General features: G+C 36.5%; 1 protein-coding gene across 1 annotated transcript; it reads left to right on the top strand.

The window, feature by feature from the left end:
- Positions 1–467: 467 nt before the first annotated feature.
- On the top strand, positions 468–2,345 carry LOC106358145 (auxin-responsive protein IAA26). Its single transcript, XM_013797897.1, has 5 exons — positions 468–1,138; positions 1,249–1,529; positions 1,624–1,756; positions 1,942–2,009; positions 2,102–2,345. Exons 1-5 carry the CDS (start codon positions 840–842, stop codon positions 2,134–2,136), a joined length of 816 nt encoding a protein of 271 aa, XP_013653351.1. The 5' UTR covers positions 468–839; the 3' UTR covers positions 2,137–2,345.
- Positions 2,346–20,566: the final 18,221 nt, after the last annotated feature.

The following is a 20,566-nucleotide window of genomic DNA, read 5'->3' as shown; positions in this document are numbered from 1 at the left end:
CAACAAATAAAAATGTGTTTAAAAGCATGGGGATGTGTATCGCATGGACAGTGGATAATGGTCCTTAAATTATGGGATCTTTCCTAGTTTCTTTATTGTTATCATATTTTAGTTGTTCTTATTCACCCCAGAAACAATTGTTTTATATTTTTGGGCTCAAGTTGTTTACTGGATTTATTCATTTAGTTATTTCTTTACTTCGCAAATACTACGCTTTGCTTCTTTCACTAGACAAACCCTTAATTACCGATATTTGAGGCATAAAAAAAGATAGATTGCGTGTCTTTTACCCCAAGAAAGTATTCTAAAATCGTTTTTACTGTGTTTCTTTCATGCCAAGAAAAGTTACCGGTTTCTCTGTAACATGCAAAAGTAGAGTCACTCTCTCTGCTTCCCTATTTTCTGGCTTTTTGTTTATTAATCGGCTCTTCTGCATACAAATCCAAATTTTCTTTTCTCTGTATTCTTAATTTTTTTCTCATCTCGTCCCTTTCAGACCCTTGAGAGTTGAGAGAGAGAGAGCCCACCAAAGCGTGCACCAGAGAGAGAAAAAGAGCCAGGGAACAAAAAAACCAAAGCATTGATTTTGTATAAAACCCCACCACTTGTCTTACCATACCTTCATTACATCTTTCTTTCTCTCAATTTTTTTTTTTTTGGAGATTGTTTCTTTCTTAGAGGGTTCTCAGGTTTCTTCTCCTTAAAAGGTTTATTAGGGTTTTGTGAATCTCTGTCACACCTCTCATCTTGTGAGGAAGCTATACTAAGTCTTGATCCTTTTGAAGCAAATTATCAGTTTTTTGAAGTTTGGATTCTTGCGTTGTAACCAAGAAAGTCAAATGGAGGGTTGTCCAAGAAACAAAGAAACATGTCCTAAACTCCTCGATTTGATTCCTCAAGGAAGAAAATGGTACCATGAAGAGAAGAACAACACAGATCACAAACACAAACTTGAGCTAAGGCTTGCACCACCCGGTGGTGATGAAGAAGATCGTTCTGCCATTTACAAGACGAACATAGAGACAAGAAACAACAACATCGAGAAGGAAGCAGAAGACAAATCTATCTTCAATCTCAGCGGAAACCATTCCTCGCCTCCCAACAAAACCACTTATGCTCCTCACATCTCTCACAAAAGGTATTCTTTACTTTGAAAAAGAATATTCTCTAGACATTGTGGACCCATCACCTCTGCTTTGCTCTGTTTTGCTCTGTTTGGTATTAACATATTTACTGTATGGTATAAAGAACTGCTCCTGGTCCAGTGGTGGGTTGGCCTCCGGTTCGTTCGTTCAGAAAAAAACTAGCGAGCACAAGCTCTTCAAAGCTCGGAAACGAATCCTTCCTTGGAGGTCAAGTCAACAAGAGTGGTGATGGCGAAAAGCAAGTCCAACCTAAGAGGGAAGGAATGTATGTAAAGATCAACATGGATAGTGTTCCAATTGGTCGAAAAGTCGATCTCAATGCTTACAATAGCTACGAACACCTCTCTTTTGCCGTTGACAAACTCTTCAGAGGTCTACTCGCAGGTTAAATCTTGATTCCAAATCTTTGTTATTTAATATTTATAGTAAGGTTCTTGTTTCACTGACTTGTGTGTTTTGTTTATGCTGTTTCTTTTAGCCCAAAGAGATACCTCTGGTGCTGAAGGAGAAGAGAAACCGATCATTCGTTTACTTGATGGGAAAGGAGAATTCACTTTAACTTATGAAGACAATGAAGGGGACAAGATGCTTGTTGGGGATGTTCCTTGGCAGTAAGAATCTTTTCTACCTTTTCTTCTCTGAATCTGATTCAGTGTTTTTCAGAATCAGATTCTTATATCACATAACAACAAAATAAATATTAAGTATTCTTGTTTGCTAGTGTTTTCTCAAATTGATTTATCATTTGCGAAATGAATGTAAGCTAACTATTCTTTTACCTATGTTCGAATCCCAGCATGTTTATTTCATCTGTGAAGAGACTGCGTGTGGTTAAAAGCTCTGAGATTTCGTCTACCTTGAGATGTAAGCTTTTATGTTCTTGTGTGTTAAAGTTTTATGTTAAGATGATTTATAGGGGAAGTAATAACTAAGAAAGTGTTCATCTGTATTTGCAGTTGGATGCAGTAAGCAGCAGAAGATGAGGACTTGAAGTCTTGTAGAAATTTCTGTTTTGAGCCAGAGGGTCTCAGAGTTTTCAATTGTACATGTGGTTTTTGTTATATTGATCTGATCTGATATATCTTCCCATGTCTTTAAAAAGCGTTATCTCTTAGGAAGGTACTTAGAACATAATTAATCATCATCTCATGTCTACATAACTCTTTCTGAAAATAAATGAAGTTTTTATTCTCTGTAAAAGCTTTTTTTTTTAACTTTCGCTCCAACTTTAGCATAATTACGTAAGAAGCTGAGAATGAAAGGCCATTAATGAATATATATATATATATATTTAAAAAAAAATCTGAGTATATAAGGTCAAAAGTTGAAACCCAAAAAGAGTTTTCAGAATGATCAATCCATATCAATTATTTTGGTGGCTACCGTCTCTTTTGCTATAGTGCAGATTTTAGCAGCTTTATTGTTCTCACTATATACATTGTATGTAACACATTTTGCATTATCTATCAACTATTGGACCGTTTCTCAGTGGACAGACTGAAACATCACAAAGAAAAATTGTTTTAAGTTAAACAAAAATTGTTCAAGTTAGCACATTGTTTTCGTGATAATAATTTGTTCATAACGTTTTAAGTTAAACTTGACCGACTTACAATCATCTCAATTTAATCTTCTAATCTTTTAGTGCTCTAATTAAAAAAATAAAAGCTATCTCGTGTCTATGCTGTTAGCCATGTACAGCTAGCTAAAGGTTTCATAGCAATACGTTTTAGATCGTGCTTTGGATTTCAAGTTGTTATCATAAAAATATGTCGAGTATAAATTTATCGCGATGTATCACTTACAAAATTAAACTTTTACTTATAATTTTGAAATTTTGCAAGCATAAATTAACCACACTTATCACTTTGATATGACAGTTTTAAAAAGAGATTTTCTTTGTTTGAAAAACATTATGTATGTAGAGTGATTACTGGAGTTATTAACTGATTGTTTATATGATTAAACCCGTATTAGTATTGTGCATAAATAGGTGTAAAATGGTATACGCCGTAAGTCGTAACTGTATCAGTGTACTTACACCTATTTATACACAATACTAATACCGGTTTAATCATATATACAATCCAATAGTGATAGCTTTAATTTGTTTGTTTTAGATAATATTTGTTGTTTAGCAAGATGGAAACCCCGTAATTTATTGGTTAAGGTTTAAATGTTTCTACGTCTAAGTACGAGGTTCAAATCTCAGACTATGCAATTTTTTGCTGCATGTCCATAAAAAATGTCGTACATTTAAAACTGTCCGTTGATCCAAGCGTTTCGGAAAGAGATTCATCGTGGTATTCTTATCCGTGGAGTTGTTCATCAATATTACATATGTTGTAGGTAGTTGAACATCATATGATATAATTAAAGATTATATGATGATGTAATATGTTTTTTGAGTGTTAAAAAAACAACTTTATAAAACATATTGCTCAAACTTTTACTTGCAAAAGTTCCATCATTTCTTCTGTTCCAAATATTCACACAATTACTCTATGTTTCTTGGATTGATGCATATATATAATTCAATTATATTTTGTAAATTAAGATAGGCAGAAAGTAAAGAGCAACGTCATGATCAATTGGTGTTCTTCTCATAAGGTAGTATGATTGGATGAGTTAGATTTTGGTTGGGGAATTATAGGGAAAATGAATGAGACATGAATGATAAATACGATAGAAACATTGAATTAGGATAGTCATTTTCGTTGAGACATGCCTAACTCAAAGCAAGTATGGAGTTACCACTCTTATCAAATAAATGGATATGTCATTTAATAATATGTCCATGATTGTGATGCTACGAAGAGAAGCTAAGAAATGGAACTATGAACACGTGTTATAGCGGTTTGCCGGATAAAATAAACACATGTTATATAGCTGTTTTTTTTTTTGAAATATGATCAATAAAATGTTTAGAGCGTTAAACAAAGAAAAATCGGATGAAGTTTTAGAAAGTTAAACAAAACAGAATCGAATTAAGGCGTCTACCATTTCAAAGTTTTTTTTTTCACAATGTGTCAATGAATATCAGAAACTTTATAGACTCCAAAAATATTTTTGTCCTTTACATTCGCAGTACTTATTGAAATTAACTAGAGTAATAAGATATTTATGAACCAAAAAAAGCCCGGAAAAAAACAATGTAGATATGTAAAGGGTGGTAATAATATAGCAGCACGGTTTCGTTTTTTCACTAATTTTATCGATCTATGACGAGGCCGAAAGCCGGCACCATACATCGAGTAGCGTTTTACTCTCAAATGGGCCTTACAAGTTAGGTCGTCGACTCTCAAAACAACCACACACATTTTAAGATTTTAACAAATAGTACTTTTCAATAATTCTCTTGAGGAGAGCATAAGGGGATACTTGAACCACTAGAGAACTTGGTAGCACCTAAATACACTATTATTTCAAATGATTATAAAATATTAATGCCTCCTATTGGTAGTGCCCACAAACGCTGTATATACAGTGAACATTATTTCTCCGACATAATCTTTAAACGTAGAGAACACTTAACGAATATATCTTGAAAAACAGTACGAAATTTGGCCCACATTAAGAAAAGCAGTACAGATACTTAGATATATATCATCTGTCACAACTCACAATAGAGTCATAATTGCCTTATCTAGAATATGAATAATATATATCCGTATATGTATGTGTACTGTGGTGATAAGAAGTTAGTTACCCATGGACCCGCTCTCGTATTGTAGGCGCATCAAATGTTTCAATGCTTATCACTGATCTCCATCTAATTAGTAATTTTGCGGAGTTAGGGGGCTTAATACATAAGTGTCTTTATTTTGTATGAATCTTAAGATAATTGATATATAAAGTTCGTCGTCGATCAGTATACATTTATTACTTTTCTCCATACCTATGTTCAGATTTTTTCCACAGTACTGCATACTATGTGATTACACTTATTAACATGAAATATATGAATATTGAGAACGGAATTCAAAAGCAGTGATTATGGGTTTTGACAAGGATACAAGATTCTCCAATATATAAAGAATTCACCAAGTGGAGGCGCCGATAACTGTTGAATTGTTGACAAGGAGTACATATTATTGTTTCTAAAGAAATAATAAACTGAGGGTTGAAATCCTTTTCCATTAATGTATATCCCACATGATGGCCCTTTGTACTATAATGTCAAATCTTTCTTTTAAAACGCGATATAAAAAACGCAGCGGATTAATGATGCAAGTTTATGGGAAAACCTCAATGGAGACAACGATTTCTCTCGATAGTAAACAATCCAAATTAATAACCTACAATTTTAATATGGTTCCATTATATGACACGGTAGTTGTGGAAAAGAGTAATTTATTACCAACTAGTTCTATTAACTAAAAATTTTAGATTACGCAGTGGAGATTTAAAGAGCTAAGGCATCTCCACTGATACTCTATAATTTTTTCTATATTTCACTCTAAAATAAAATAACTCTATCATAGAGTTAAATTTGTTTTAATGGCTAACTCTATAATATACTGGAATATAGAAAAATTATGCTTTTATTCTACATATAGAGTAAATAAACAACATTTCTATATATTTCATTATATTATAAAATTAACTATTAGAACAAATTTCACTCTATAATAGAATTATTTTATTTTAGAGTGAAATATAGAAGAAAATATATATGGGACACTAAAACATCAAATTTAGTGTGATTTAATCTCCAATGGAACACCAAAAATAACACCATCCCACTAAATTCTGTGCAGAGTAAATAGTGTTACACCAAACAGTAAATATTAAATATTCATATTTTATTATGTCTTATTTAATAATATAGTTCAATTATTATTATTATTAACCGGTTCAAATTTGTAACTAAACATAAATGTATTGTATTATTTCTGTGTTTTAAATTATTTTTACATAGTTAAAATATTTTTTATTCTATTTTCAATTAAAAAAATCACTCCATGGTTATTATCATTTCTTTATCTTGTAAAAACTAAAATATCATATAATTTTTATATTTTATTTTATTTTCAAATAAGAAATCACTAAATGATTATTATCATTTACTTTATCTTGTAATGTATTTTTATTTTAAAATATTATAATCTTTATTTAAGTTATATTTAATCAGTAATGAAAAATTAATAATATTGCATTATTGTAAATTTAGATTTAATAGTAAATAATTAAACTTTATGTAATACTATTAAATTCACCAAACATTAAAATAACATTTTTATAATATAGGTAAACTTGTATTACTAACTGATACAAATCTTAATAAAATAAATATATTATTTTGTTATGTGCTTTTCATAATTAATACTAGTTTTTAATATTGTCAAACCTAAAATATAAATTTAAACAAATTTAAAAAAAAATATAGTTACAAAAATTTAACAAACATATTATCTTTTTTTATCAAAATAAACATAATATCAAAGTGTGATAAAACAATTATTTATCAATTTAAAATAATAAAATTATTAAATTAATAACATCAAACAATATATAATACTACTTTTGGTGTAATATTTGGTGTCTTGATTGGAGATGGTAAAAAACGTTTGATACCAAAACACCAAATTTGGTGTACTTTCAACACCAAATTTAGTGTCATGGTTGTAGATGCCCTAAAGAGTTCAATATCCGTTGCGTATAGTTTTCTTTTCTTTAGAGAAAATTAATTTAAAATAATTTAGATCTTTGGAAGATGTACCAAAATTTCGAATCCAAAATATCTAAACATTAAAAATAGAGTAAATTATTTATGTCAAATCTTTAGAATACAAAATATTACAACAACAAAAAGCCAAAACAAAATAACACATATACGAGAGCAGTCTCTCAACACCAACGAGTAGAAGTTTTTAATAAAACTAGAGATTTTGCCCGGGCTACGCCTGAGTAATTTATACAAATATCCTTGTATTTAATGATATGTATTACACATATATTACATCTACGTTCTAAAAATAATAAATAATTAATTTAATTAAATTAAATATGAGTATAACTCACAAAATATTATTTTAACTATCTAAAATATGTATAGGATGGTGAACAAATGTAAAAAAACAAAATTGTTAACTCAATGTTTTAAAAACCGGACCAGACATTGGCTCGGTATTGTAACTAGTTAGAACTGTCTAACCCATAGAAAAATAAATTACAGAATAGCCATTTAGCTTAAAATAATAAATTTTATATCAAAAATTGAAAACATCATCTAAATTGTAACAAAAGATCTCTTAAACATCAAATATGTATAACACATTAATAATTTCAGTTCAAAACTTCAAATATGATATGAGGGCTCAATAAAAAATACATACACTTATCCCTTAAAATTGGTTATGTATTTGTATATTTCTAATTTGATTTATTAAGTTTTTAAAATCAAAGATTCACTTTAATCTTGTTGTCAAATTGAATTTAGTTATTATAATCAACATTTGGAATAGTATAAAATCATATTTATTCATATATCTAATGTAATCAATCATATTGTACACAATTACTTTTTAGATCCCAATGAAAATTTATCTTATTATATACATAACGTAGCCGAAGTCAGCTTTGAGTAACTAATGTTGATTTGAAGTAATAATATTTGGTCTACCTATTTGTATTTAACTAAGTGCACCAGTATGATAATAGCATTTTGGTAATGAAAACAAAATAAACCAAACTGAATCCTCAGAGACACACACACCGTAGAAACTTTTTTAATCTCCTCGTTACAAATACTTCTTTAGTTTTCTTACATTGTAGTCGCCACTTTCAACTCTTGTGTCTTACTTCTTCTGTGGTGTTTTGAAGACCTTTTCATGTTCAATGCCTGGAGTCAAACATAAACACAAATTAGTATACAGTTTGACAACCATTTTCTAGGTTGAGTATGCGTCTGCATCTTTTTCTCTTACCCAAAATAATGATCAAATACCTTATCCACCCAACAACACTGATTATCTCCAGAGCCACATTACGATTTCTACTCAACAGCTTGAATAAAGCAACGAATGGTAATCAAATTTAACATCAGGTTCTAGTGACATTGTCCCCTCCAAATTTGTTCCATTCTCAATAATGTGTAAATTAAGAAAGATTAATGTGCTTGACCAAAAAAAAGATCAATGTCCTCACACACGCGATTCAAAAGTAGAACAAATTATCGTGATTGTCTCATGCTCTGCTGCTCGAGCTATTACAGCCACCTCATGTCACAAATCCATTCTCAGCAGGCTTCTTTGAACCACCTTCAGAGCCAGACCCATTGACCAAAGAAACCTGATTGACTTGAGATGAATCAAATTCGGGTAAATTACTCTGCTTTATCGAAAAAGCTTTTTGTAGCCTTGTATATTCAGCAGTAGAAGGAGAAGCGTTATTATCTCCTAATGGTGCAGTAGTGTAGCCCTCGGAAACCATGACCTTGTTGTCTCCTTAACTTTGTAGAACTAACATGTAACCCGAATCTGGGAAAAACTACATGTTTACATAATAATAGAATCAGTCGAAGCCCAGCAGATAAATAAGTGAGAGTTAAAAGTTATTCATGAAGGATAAAAACTATATTTACGATGAACTAAGCTTTTGAAAAGGAAACACAAATGTAGACTCATGAAGCAACATCAATGGAAAGACTTACGATGACAAGTCATAAAGGTATATATATCTTTATAGCTTTCATCAGTATCGGGATCAGCACGGCGGAGCGGTACGCCTTTGGTTGCGTCAGTAATCCATTGATTAAGAAAAAGAAACGAATTGGGTAAGGAATAAATTGAAGATATGATTCAAGAATGTTATTTGATGAGTAGGAGGGGATGGTGAATCTGCTGATTAATACAGAGAACTGAAATTTGCAGCTAGTCGAATCGATTCAGATGAAGTGGAAGAGTCGGGACGACGGTGACAGGATTTGAGTTCTTTTGGGCTCATTAACGATGGGCCATTTAACATAGATTTGTAGCCCACATAAGTTGACCCATTGTTATATGCTCTCGATTAATAGAGGAAGTGACGTGGCGTTAGAGAACCTCATGATTGGCTGATTAAATTGGAAGACGTGGATGGCCTAACTGATGCTCGTATCTCCCTTTTACTTATTGTATGATGTGTGTAACGTACCACTGTGATTGCTGTAAAGCAATAAGACAATGAGGAGTGTTCTTCTCGACACTCACGAGCCAATGGAAACAAATTATATAGGAGTATCTTCTTAAAATTTGGACGTGAATATATAAGAAGAATTGACATTGGCCTAACCAGCTATATTATATATCCCCTATATATTAATAGAGAATCATTAAAAAAGTTACAACCTTAAGTTGTATTAATTATAAAATGGTCTTGTTTAGGTATCACTTAATTAGAATGTCAATTTGACATACGTGGTAACATAAGAATCAATTGAAAAATTAGTAAGTCCAAAATCCAATTGCTAGAAAAACTTATTAGGTGTTATTGGTTTATATATTTTGATTGATTTAAAAATCCATATAGTATTTGTAAATCCAAGTAAAATATGCAAATCCGGAGATTTTCCCTCGGATTTGAGTCTTTGTATTTTTAACTAAAAAATCCAAACAAATCCATTCAAATCCATTATAAAATCAAATATATTAGTAAATCCGTACGATTGAATAACACTTGATTTGATATAGAATTTATGAATCATTAAACCAATAACATATGATTTTAATACAGATTTGAAAATCATAGAACCAATAACACTAGATTTAGTTCGGATTTTCAAATCCATTAAAATACAACAACCAATAACCCCTACTTATATTAATCAAAACCTAAATGTATATGATAAATTTAATACACGGTTATGTCATTAACTTAAACACGTTTTTACACTGAACTCTATTAGAAAAACATTAACATAGACACTTATCATCTTCATGGACTATTATACACAAATTACCGTGAAACATCTCAGAAGTTGTTGACATTGCAAAAGTTTTATCCCTTTTTAACATCACGTGTAGTCTTCTAACATCTACTTCTCTTGAGTTTCTGTAACCTTATTGTTTCTTCCAGTAAAACACCCGTAATACAAAAGGGACATGTCAATTTTACATATTCACTGACTTAGAAATCCATATGTAACTCAGTAATACGTCAGTTTCTCTATAATTTCACTGCGGTCTTATAAAGTGTTTATAAATCATCTTATCTTAAGAACAAATGAATAAACTAACAAATTATACAATAATGTTCATTGTTCCATTGTTTCATTTTTCTAATTGTTCACTGAAAAGCATGGTCAAATTTTATTTTAATGAAAATTGCAGACACATGAATAACCTAGAAAAACAAGGTCCATTGATTCCTTTTAAAACGGTTGACACAAAAGTAACCTAAACACGATCAATGAACAAAAGAGTAAGGTCCATTGTTCCAAACAATATCCTTAAGAATGAGACTGCGTTGAATAATCGACAGCATCATTCGGAATATTTGCAAGAACATGGTATTTCGTTTTGAAAATATGCTTGAGGATATGTTTTAATAAGATTTCCATTTCTATTTAGGCATTTGGGACAATTCGTGTGTCTTTGTCACGGTTTGGATCATATCAATTGTATTCGCGGGTTCCATACAATAGAAGTTCAAAGGAAGATAATGACAATCATATTTGAGTTAATTAGCGTATACTTTTTATGGTGATAGTAAATCTGCCGAAAATATTTGATTCTTTCAAAAGTAATTATATTCGTACATTTCAAAATATGAAATAATATCAAATATGGAAGTCTTTTATGTTAACCTTTGTGTGCACGTTAATTTAAAACTTGACTTATTTATAAATTCATATATATTTGGTAAGATCTTCGTGTGTGCATCAAATAAAATTATGAATTTCTACCGTTGCCGAACTATTAGGCTTGATTGTGGGAACTCAATATTCTCCCCATATATTATATTCACTACCTAAATCTTATTATTTATATACAAGAAATAGCTATACGACTTCGTACAGTATTCTATTTAAACAAAGCTTGATACTCTCCACACACCATAAACCTTTGCTAACACAGATATAGTTCGTGATGGCACCTCAATAAATTTTTGGTGATTTGAAGCCCTTATAAAATATGTGGAAGATATTGATTGATATTATATATTATCCGTCTCCGGACGATATTCCATTGGCTCGCGGATAGACAATTGAAATGGTTTCAGAAATACAAGCCTTGTCCGGACGAGGTAGTCCAAGTGGCAGGACGGGCCTGTGGTGGCAACCACCATCCGGGTTCGATTCCCCCCCCCCATGCAGAAACTACCCTGTCTCTTCTGGACACCAAAGCGGTATTGGGTTCGATCCAGCCCAGGTAAAGCCCTCCCGGGTGAAGTGGACCGCTGCCTGACCGGGCCCAGGAGAATGACCCGCGAAGCGGGGAACCCCTGGATTATCAAAAAAAAAAAAGAAAAGAAATACAAGCCTTCCGATCCCAGTAATAACATTAAAAAATTAAACATATGCTAACTTTAGTCTTTCTTTGTTATGTTATCTGATAATAGAAGACCTTATAAGTTGAAATTTTAATTTTTTTTTTTTTTTTTAATTTTTTTTTGACATCTAAAGCTCCATGTTTTATTAAGTGGGATCCATGTGGGTGTTTTGAACCATCCAACAAAGGGATCTAGTGTTTACATGGGAAAAAATTAACCCGCGAGCTCGAGCACCTTTTGCAAGGGCGTCGGCTTGGAGATTACAAGTACGAGGGATAAAACAAAAGGAACAAAAATTGAACATATAATGAAGGTGGTGAAACTCTTCAAATTCGACCAATAAGGATGGCCAGTCTTCTTTGCTGTCGTTTTTGATGATCTTGACCAGTTACTGACAGTCCGTTTCAAAGGTCATATCCAGGTGATCCATCTGGAGTGAGGATTTCATGGCCCACAGCAGAGTATGAAACTCGGCATGTAGGGGGTTAAGCTTCGGTTACTAGAGAATGAACCAACGTTTGTTACCCCATCCTCGTCCATTAGGACCAGTCCTCCGCCGAAGAGAGCGTCTTCTTGATGCCATGAGGCATCAATCGAGCATCAGGGGCCGAGGGGTTGAGCGATGGTCGATGGGAGGGCCTCTTCCTCTTCGGGAAAGTTTTGTAGAATTTGCGCTAGTCTCCAGTTGCATGCTTCCGAGATAGCGATCTGTACTATATCAAGAGGAGGAGTGTCATTCCCATTAAAGAGTTTATCGTTTCTAGCTTTCCATATAAACCACAGTATCCATGGCACATTATCGAGGATCGAGGACGGGATGCCAAGTCCTTTTGCGCGCCAGAGGAGGTGGTTGAGGTTGCTGAAGATGGAGTCGCTTGGGAAGAGACCCGGAGAGTGAGGGATGTGGGCAAGGGCCCATACTTGAACAGAAGGTGGACACTCGAAGAGTAGATGGTTTACGGTTTCGTTGTCAGCACCGCAGCGAGGGCAGTGCCTGTCTGTACCACAGTAACGATATGTGAGACGACTACAAACCGGTACACTGTCTGATAGAACATTCCAAATGAAGTGTTTGATCTTGCTTGAGGTCTTGATGGACCAAACTTTGGCTTTCAGACTTGTGGTACTAGGTTCCGAGACAGTGGGGGGGGGGGGGTGTAGGGGAGCGGTCTGATTCCATTTCCATTGCAAGCACGTACCCAGACTGGACGGTGTAGGTTCCAGACTTTGTGGGAGCCCAGCAGTAGCCGTCTGGAAGGGGGGCTCTGGGAAGTCTCGGACTTTTGATAAGAGGGATGTCGTCGTGTGATATCAAGGTTTGAATCTTTGGTATGTTTCAGCCTTGAGCTTCTGGATCTATGAGATCGCACACGCGAAGGCTTGGGTTAAAAGAGGGACCACAACGGGTGGCTGGTCGTGGCTTCGCGTCTGGCATCCAGTTATCAGACCATGCCATAGTATTGCTTCATGTGCCAACAGATCGTCTCAGACCGGCTTTCAGGAGTGGTTGAGTGGCCATCAAGCTGCGCCATACGTACGATGGAGAGCTTTCCGGAGTAACGGCCACGGGGGTTGAGAGCAGAAAGTATCGCCCTTTTAAGACTCTTGCGAGGAGAGAAGATGGATATTGGATTAGTCTCCAGAGTTGCTTCGCAAGTAATGCGAGATTGAAACTTCTGAAATCTCGAAAGCCAAGTCCACCCTTATCCCGGGGGATGCAAATATTTTTCCAGGCGATCCAGTGCAATCCTTTGTTGTTTTGTTTTGTGCTCCACCAAAAGCGGGAGATTGCACTGGTAAGTTTTCTAGTAATCTCCTGGGGGAGTAGAAAGCACGACATAACGTATGTGGGGAGGGCTTGAGCCACTGATTTGATAAGTACTTCTTTCCCTCCTTTGGAGAGGAGTTTCCCAGACAGGAGTTGATACGGTTAAAGAGCCGTTCTTGAATAAAGGCGAAAGCCTGTTTTTTTCTGCCACAAATTTTCTCCGGTAATCCGAGATAGACTCCCATTCCACCTTCCTTCAAGATCCCGAGGGGTCGTTTGAGTTCTGATTTGATGTCTGGGGGTACTTTACTTCCAAAGAGGATGGACGACTAATTAACATTCAGTTGTTGTCCAGAGGATAAACCGTAGATGTTAATGATCCGCACTAGTTCTGAGCATTGCTGGACGTCGGCTTTGCAGAAGAAAAGACCATTATCCGCGAAGAGAAGGTGGGAGACTCGTGGACTGTTTCTAGCGATCTTAAGGCCAGTGATTCTTCCTTCTCTTTCAGCTCCTTGGATATGGGAGATAAGAGCATCCGTAAGGAGAATAAAGAGAAAAGGGAAGAGAGGATCGCCTTGTCGGATTCCTTGTGAAGGAGTTATTTTTCCTTTTGGCTCGCCGTTCAACAAGACTTGGTAGGAGACTGATGATATGCAGAGTTTGATCCATGTTACCCATTGTGCAGCGAAGCCGAGTTTCAGAAGGAGTGCTTCCAGGAAAGACCATTCGACCCGATCAAAGGCTTTGCTCATGTCTGTTTTGATTGCTACGAATTTTGATCGGCATCCAGGGTTAGTTCGCAGTGCATGGAAAACTTCGTGTGGGACGAGGATATTGTCTGTGATCAAACGTCCAGCTACAAAGACCGATTGGGTCTCCGAAATAATTTTCGGTAGGCATTTCCTTAGGCGCTTGCTCATAACCTTTGAGATGACTTTATATGAGACATTGCACAAACTTATTGGCCTAAATTCAGTCATTTCAGTCGGTCTCTTCGTCTTTGGAATGAGGCAGATGTTTGTCTGGTTTAAACGGGGTCCATGGTGCCATTGGAGAAGAACTCCTTTACCGTATGGCGAACGACTTCGGCTATGATGCCCCAATACTTCTGGAAGAAGAGGCTCGTCATTCCATCAGGGCCGGGGGCTTTATATGGGTTTATGTCAAACATTGCGCTCTGAATCTCATCATCTGATGGAGTTTTTGTGAGGGCTTCATTCATGGCTGGGGTTACCTTCTCCGTAATGTACCGGAGGGATTCATCGAAATCTGAGGGATTTGACAAAGTGAACAACGTCAAAAAATAGCATATTACCACTTGCTCCATGTCGTCTTCCGTATCCGCCCCGGAGCCGTTTGATCTGCGTAGCCTCAAAACTCGGTTTCTTGCTCTCCGCTGCTTGGTAGTAGCATGAAAAAATCTTATATTTCGGTCCCCTTCTCGTAGCCAATTAGCCCGACTCTTTTGCTTCCTATAGAGTTCCTCATCACGAAAGGCTGCACAAAGATTCCATTTCAGATTCAGGATCGCTTCGTTCGAAAAGTTATCATCGAGTTGGGCTTGCTCGAGCTGGGTTTTTATGTCCTCGATCTTTTTTGCAGTATTGGAGGGATTTGCCCGTTTCCAGCGAGAAATGAACTTCCGACATAGCTCAATTATGTCGTGGAGATCATCACGATCAAAGAAGGTTGGGTCGTTCCAACCATGCAGTATGGCGTCACGGAATCCTTCTTTACCTATGCAGCGCTTGTCAAACTTGAACCCTATTTTTCTGGGTTTCTTATAAGAGAGGAAGCATGTGAGTATAGGGCTGTGATCCGAGCCCCATAGGCGGAGGTACTCCACATTAGTGTGGGAGAAGGAATGATGCCAATCTTCGTTCCCCACTGCCCGGTCTAGCCGGCATTGCACTTTGCCATTGCTTCTATTGCCTACCCACGAGAGAGGGTTGCCTAAAAACGAGAATTCGATCATACCGCAGTTGGCGAGCATGTTCTTGAAGGGCATGAAAGTTGAGTCATTACGCTTGCGACCCCCTTTTTTCGATATTGCTGGTTAGTTCATTGAAATCTCCAAGACTGAGCCATGCTCCCGACCTGGTAAGGCTTATTCTGGTCAAGCGTTCCCATACGTCACGGCAATTAATAACTGGATCTCCATTGACGAAAGTAATGTAAACTTTGTGCCCTGGTATGGTAGCTTCAATATCGATTATACGATTGTTGTTAAAAAGAATTGTAACATCAAAAGAGTCTAAATAAAAAAGAGCAAGTCCACCGCTTCGGCCCTCGGGTTCCACGGTGAACAATTTATTATAAACAAATTCAAACTGAAAATCTTGAAGAAAAGAAGGAGTAAAACAACGATGCAATTCCCCGAGGTGTTTCTTGGTCAGGTAAGCTCCGGCGCCATGACAATTCCAAGCTATGGCACTCATATCTTCTTACTGGGTGGTTTCTAGGACACCACAGAACCTGAAAGTTTTCGTGCTTAGAGCAGAAGGAAACACCTCACTACGAGGGACAACAGAGGAAGAGACAGTAGAGAGTTTACCCAGCTTGGTGCGCTTTTTTGGAGAACTTCGACCACGGGGCCAAGCTTTTTCGATGCCTTTGCACCTTTCAACTCAGGGTTCTTTGGGATATGCTTCTTTAGGTAACCTTTAGCTGTATACGGAGATAATGGGGCTCGGTGGGTTGTGTCCTGGATTGGATCAGTTTTCTTTTGAGCGTGAGGGGGCACCAAGGGATCCGGGGGTCGCAGGAGATCTTCCTGCATATCTGTTGTGGGCTCAGCATTTGCTGGAGAGAGAGTTGGGAATTGGCGTCGATTTTTTCTGCGTTGTCATCTGGAGTTTCGTCAAGGAGATCGTTGTTATCCAGCATCTCTGCATCCATTTCTAGGTGTTCTGTTTCCGTGGCCATGCTATCAACCAGGGCGTGCTCATCCTCAGTGAGGGAAATGTCGAAATCTTGTCCAAAGTCAATATCTAGGTCGATATCCAGATTCTTAGAGACCTTGTTTGTATGAATAGGAGAAGTAGCAACGTCCTTCTGAGCTTGATTGGATTGGGGAACCATGAGGTCGTTTTCTTGTTGTCCTCTGATGGTGAGAGAAGAGGATCGATTATGAGGTTCACGATCACGGGAGGTGGGGGTATCAGTGATATGGGCTTTTCCCTTGATACGTCGTAGGCAGTCTTCAGCAGTTTCAGCGGTTGGACTCTTAGGTTGATTACTCGTGTTTATTTCACACAGCTCTAGTTGGCCAAACTGCTCTGAGATGGTTCGTTGAGAGTCTGAGGCAGCTCGAGCAGGGGCATCTTGTTTCTGGTGGGAGGTGCGAGAAGGAGCTAGCATCCTGGCAGTGAGCAGGTCAGTCCTTGGTGGTGAACGGGGACGCCAATTTCGAGATCCCTGGTGGCGTTGATTTGGGTAACGTCCATTTTACGGCAATCAATGGTTAGATACCTTATTCTTTTGCCCTTCAGGGTTCTCTCTACGTGGACCTCGAGGGGAAGTGGACTTTCCATATGCGGAAGAAGCACGGGGTGGGAGCTCAATGCGTCTCCAGACATCCTCTTTACGAGAGTGGTTGCGTTTCACGGGTTCGTTGTGGTTGGTGTGGTAGTTTCTGGTGTCACGTGATCGAGAGTGTTTTTGTGTTTTCCCTTCTCTGCGGTAGTCGCTGTGGGATTGATTTGAGGAAGAGAGCAAGTGTCGCCCTGGAGGAAGGGAGCGTTGCCCATTTGGTGGGGATCGAGGTATTTTCATGTTCACAGTTCGAGTGTCATGTCCTACCAGGAGAGAGGGTGGGTCCCCTTGAGCGCTGAGCTCCGCTCGTTGCTGCCTTTTGTGTTCTCGTTCCTCCGGAGTAACTTGAGGGCATGCATTCTCGTCGGGTGAGATCATGTGGCAAGTAAAACAGTATCGGTGAAGGCCCTCGTAAGTGAAGGAAACCCTTTTGATATCTCCGTTCTGGAATTCAATACGCCGCTCGAATTGTAAAGGCATGTTAACATTGACAGAGACTTGAAACCTTGCCCTTTTTGAGTCTAGGGAGGTCAAAGTTCCTAGAGGTTTAGAGATCGCGATGAACGTCGGATCATTCCAGAAATGGACTGGGACTCCTGTTACACTGATCCATAAAAGGATGTTGTTGGGGAAGGATTCACTGGTGAAGGGTTCCCAACGTTCAAGCGCGAAACTCCATTGATTAAAGTGGCAGGGACGTTTGTTTAGGACCGAGAGAAGATCTGTTTCGTTGTCGAAATCAAACTAGAAACGTCCGTTGCCAAGATTGATCCCACGAACTCGACCTTCAACGTTCCAAATCCTGTTGCGGGGAAGGAGGTGGATCAGGGCATCGATGCTTCGTCCTTGGAGATTGAAGACACGCCCGATGAGCGTCAGACGAAAGCGGTCTGCAACAGCGTCGAGATCGCAGTCCGGGATCCGGATGATCTCGTCTTCCAATTCAAGCTTGCTGCGCACAGTGGAGGATCCGCCTTTGGGAACAGTCAGCGATGATTGAGTCATTGAGTAGAGAGATGGGGTGAGGTTTCGTAGCAGTTTGCTTGAGGAGAGATCGAAGGTTTGCGATTACGTGATCCGTAGAGGAGGAAACTTGGCAAAGAAGCCAGAAAAACTTCAGAGAGGAGGAGCTTTTGGAGACGACAGAACATACAAGGAGTGTTAATAATCTCCCTTGTGAGTCTGGATAAGGCGGTGGATCAGATCAGAGGAGACGGCAGAGCACGGTTACAGATCTGAGAACTCGCCTTTACGTTCGCTTGTGGCTATTGAAATTTTTATATTTAAAATTCCAATAACAGCGTATAGAAGAAATAGAACACGGTTTGTAGTATCCTTTCAGCTATTCTTATCCAATACTAGAGTTTGGCCCGCCCTACGGGCGGGTTAGCTACTGACCGGCCCCTTTCAAATTTTACTTCGAGCGGGGTATGCAAAAGTGTTAATGTATATGTTAGGAGGTGTTTTGTTAATTGACCTAGACTTCATATGTATTTGAACGTATGAGTTTATTTGAAAGGTGAGATGGTGTGATCTGATATGTTTTTTGGTAATGTAAAATAGTGGCATTGGTATGAGGGTTGAGGGCATGCAATTAAAGGCATTGTGTGAAGGATTTTTAAACTCTGTACTTTTGTGTTTTTTTTTGTGTGACCGTGAGCTAGTGGAGGAAGCCGGAAAATTATTTTGTTTTCCTTCAGGAGGAACGGTAGTGTATAAGTAGTGGTGGTTGGGACTTTCTTTTCTTAAAGAAGAACTTCTTCACCATTTAACAGAATAAGTGTATTGCCGGTAGTGGATGGTATAAAATGATGTAGAGGTTTACAACATTGACGTCTAGCAGCCATTGTTTTACTCGGATCAACTATTGGTCTGACTCCTAGTTTCTTCCTAACTATCTCAGTTACAACTTGAGAGGTTCGTTTGTTTATAGTATTAAATACATGCTCAAGGGGGACCTAAGCTACTTCAGCTGAGGCTGAACGTATTTATCATTAACTGATTATCTTTTTTTTCTTTTCCAAAAAACTGATTATCTATGACTATGACTAACATAAAATATGTCTTTCAATTACTCAATTTGTCGGTCTCAATACCAAGCATAAGCGTTACTCTAGGCGACGATACTTCGACGGTTTGTAACACCTTTGGAGTCGTTGACTTCGTCAACTCATCACCTGCACATCCATCATTAGTAGTTTTTTTGGGCCGTTATTTAAAACGTAGAACATTTTAAACGTTGATGTGTCTATAAGATTGGTGTTGTTTTCATTTCTTTCACCATGAAAGATGTTTTAATAGTTTATACATAAATAATTATAAATATGTTTTAGTTTTAGTTTTTTTTTTAAAAAAAAATTATTTGTTTGATAATTGTTTTGCTAATTATTTGTTTTATTTTATGTCAGTATTTATGTTCACATTATTTTTTTTAGTTCTTCTAATAGTTTGTATTGTGTTTATTTGACTAATAAAACGCGTCCTTATATTTTGATGCATATGTACTTTTAAACAGCTTTCAATTGATTTATCTTGTAATTCTATTATTTTCTAATGTATATACAGCGTATGTATTTTGTAATGTTTATCTTTAAATCATGATTAAAAAAGAATGTGCGGACCTTTATGTTAGTATAGCTTTTAATTTTCTTTATTTTGCTAAGTTAATTTTTCTAATACTTTTTGATCATGTACGAATTACGATTTGTAAATGTGGTTGCATATTATTTATTTTCTATTTTGAGTGCATTGATCCAAAGACGTAAAATTTCTTGAGATTCAGTGTTTTTTTGTTAGTTCTTATTTGATAAATTGTGAAAAAGAGAAGATCATAATGAATTATAATACATTTGTTTTTACCTTTTTTATATTTTATTATTTTTAAAATAGTTATTAATTTTTCATTAGACTAATATAGTTTTATGGGAAGGTTAATGTTTTAAGTTTGGTTGGATTTGAGAATATATCCTAAATTATTATTTATGTTAAATAATTTTAAAAGTAAATATAGAAGAGAAACCAACCGCTAGAACCTTTCTTTATCAGTATTAGTTGTTTGTTGTTTTACACAATCATCACCACTACTATTAGTCGGCTTTCGTTCAGTTTAGTCTGATTAACAAATTTAAATATAAAACACAGTAAGGATTATACAGAGAAATTTTTTCTTCCTTGTCACTGCCGTCGCTACGTCATTCGAGCTTCCTCAATGTTATATTTTGTTCATACGCTTTAAATTTTCATTTTCTTGATCTTGTTTGTGTTGCTTGTGCTGCTTTTGTTACAGTTTAAACTTGACCAAAATAAGACAGAGAAATCAGTAAGATCCTTTTAGATGGTAGGAGTGGTTTGGAGAGTATGTAACTTGATTGATCTTTTAAACCATCTATACCTTTTTGTATTTATGGCGGGTCTACAACGCAATATCTCTCGATTCTACAGCCAAAACTGTCAATGTTGGCTATGGATTTAAGTACTTGTGCATCATATTGACCATTGTTGACGACCTTGTGAGTTTCAAAACTATTATAGCAAAAACCGGAGGTATCCCATTTAAAAGAATATTCCCTTGTATTAAAAATATTGGCTTCAATAATAATGCAGAGAATGGAGATAAAACTCTGAGGGGAAGTTTGAGTTAGTG

This window comes from Brassica napus, chromosome C3 (assembly GCF_020379485.1).
Source record: "Brassica napus cultivar Da-Ae chromosome C3, Da-Ae, whole genome shotgun sequence".
Lineage (NCBI taxonomy): Eukaryota > Viridiplantae > Streptophyta > Magnoliopsida > Brassicales > Brassicaceae > Brassica > Brassica napus.
The sequence above is the reverse complement of the archived record's forward strand: the minus strand, read 5'-3'. Positions and strand labels throughout refer to the sequence as shown.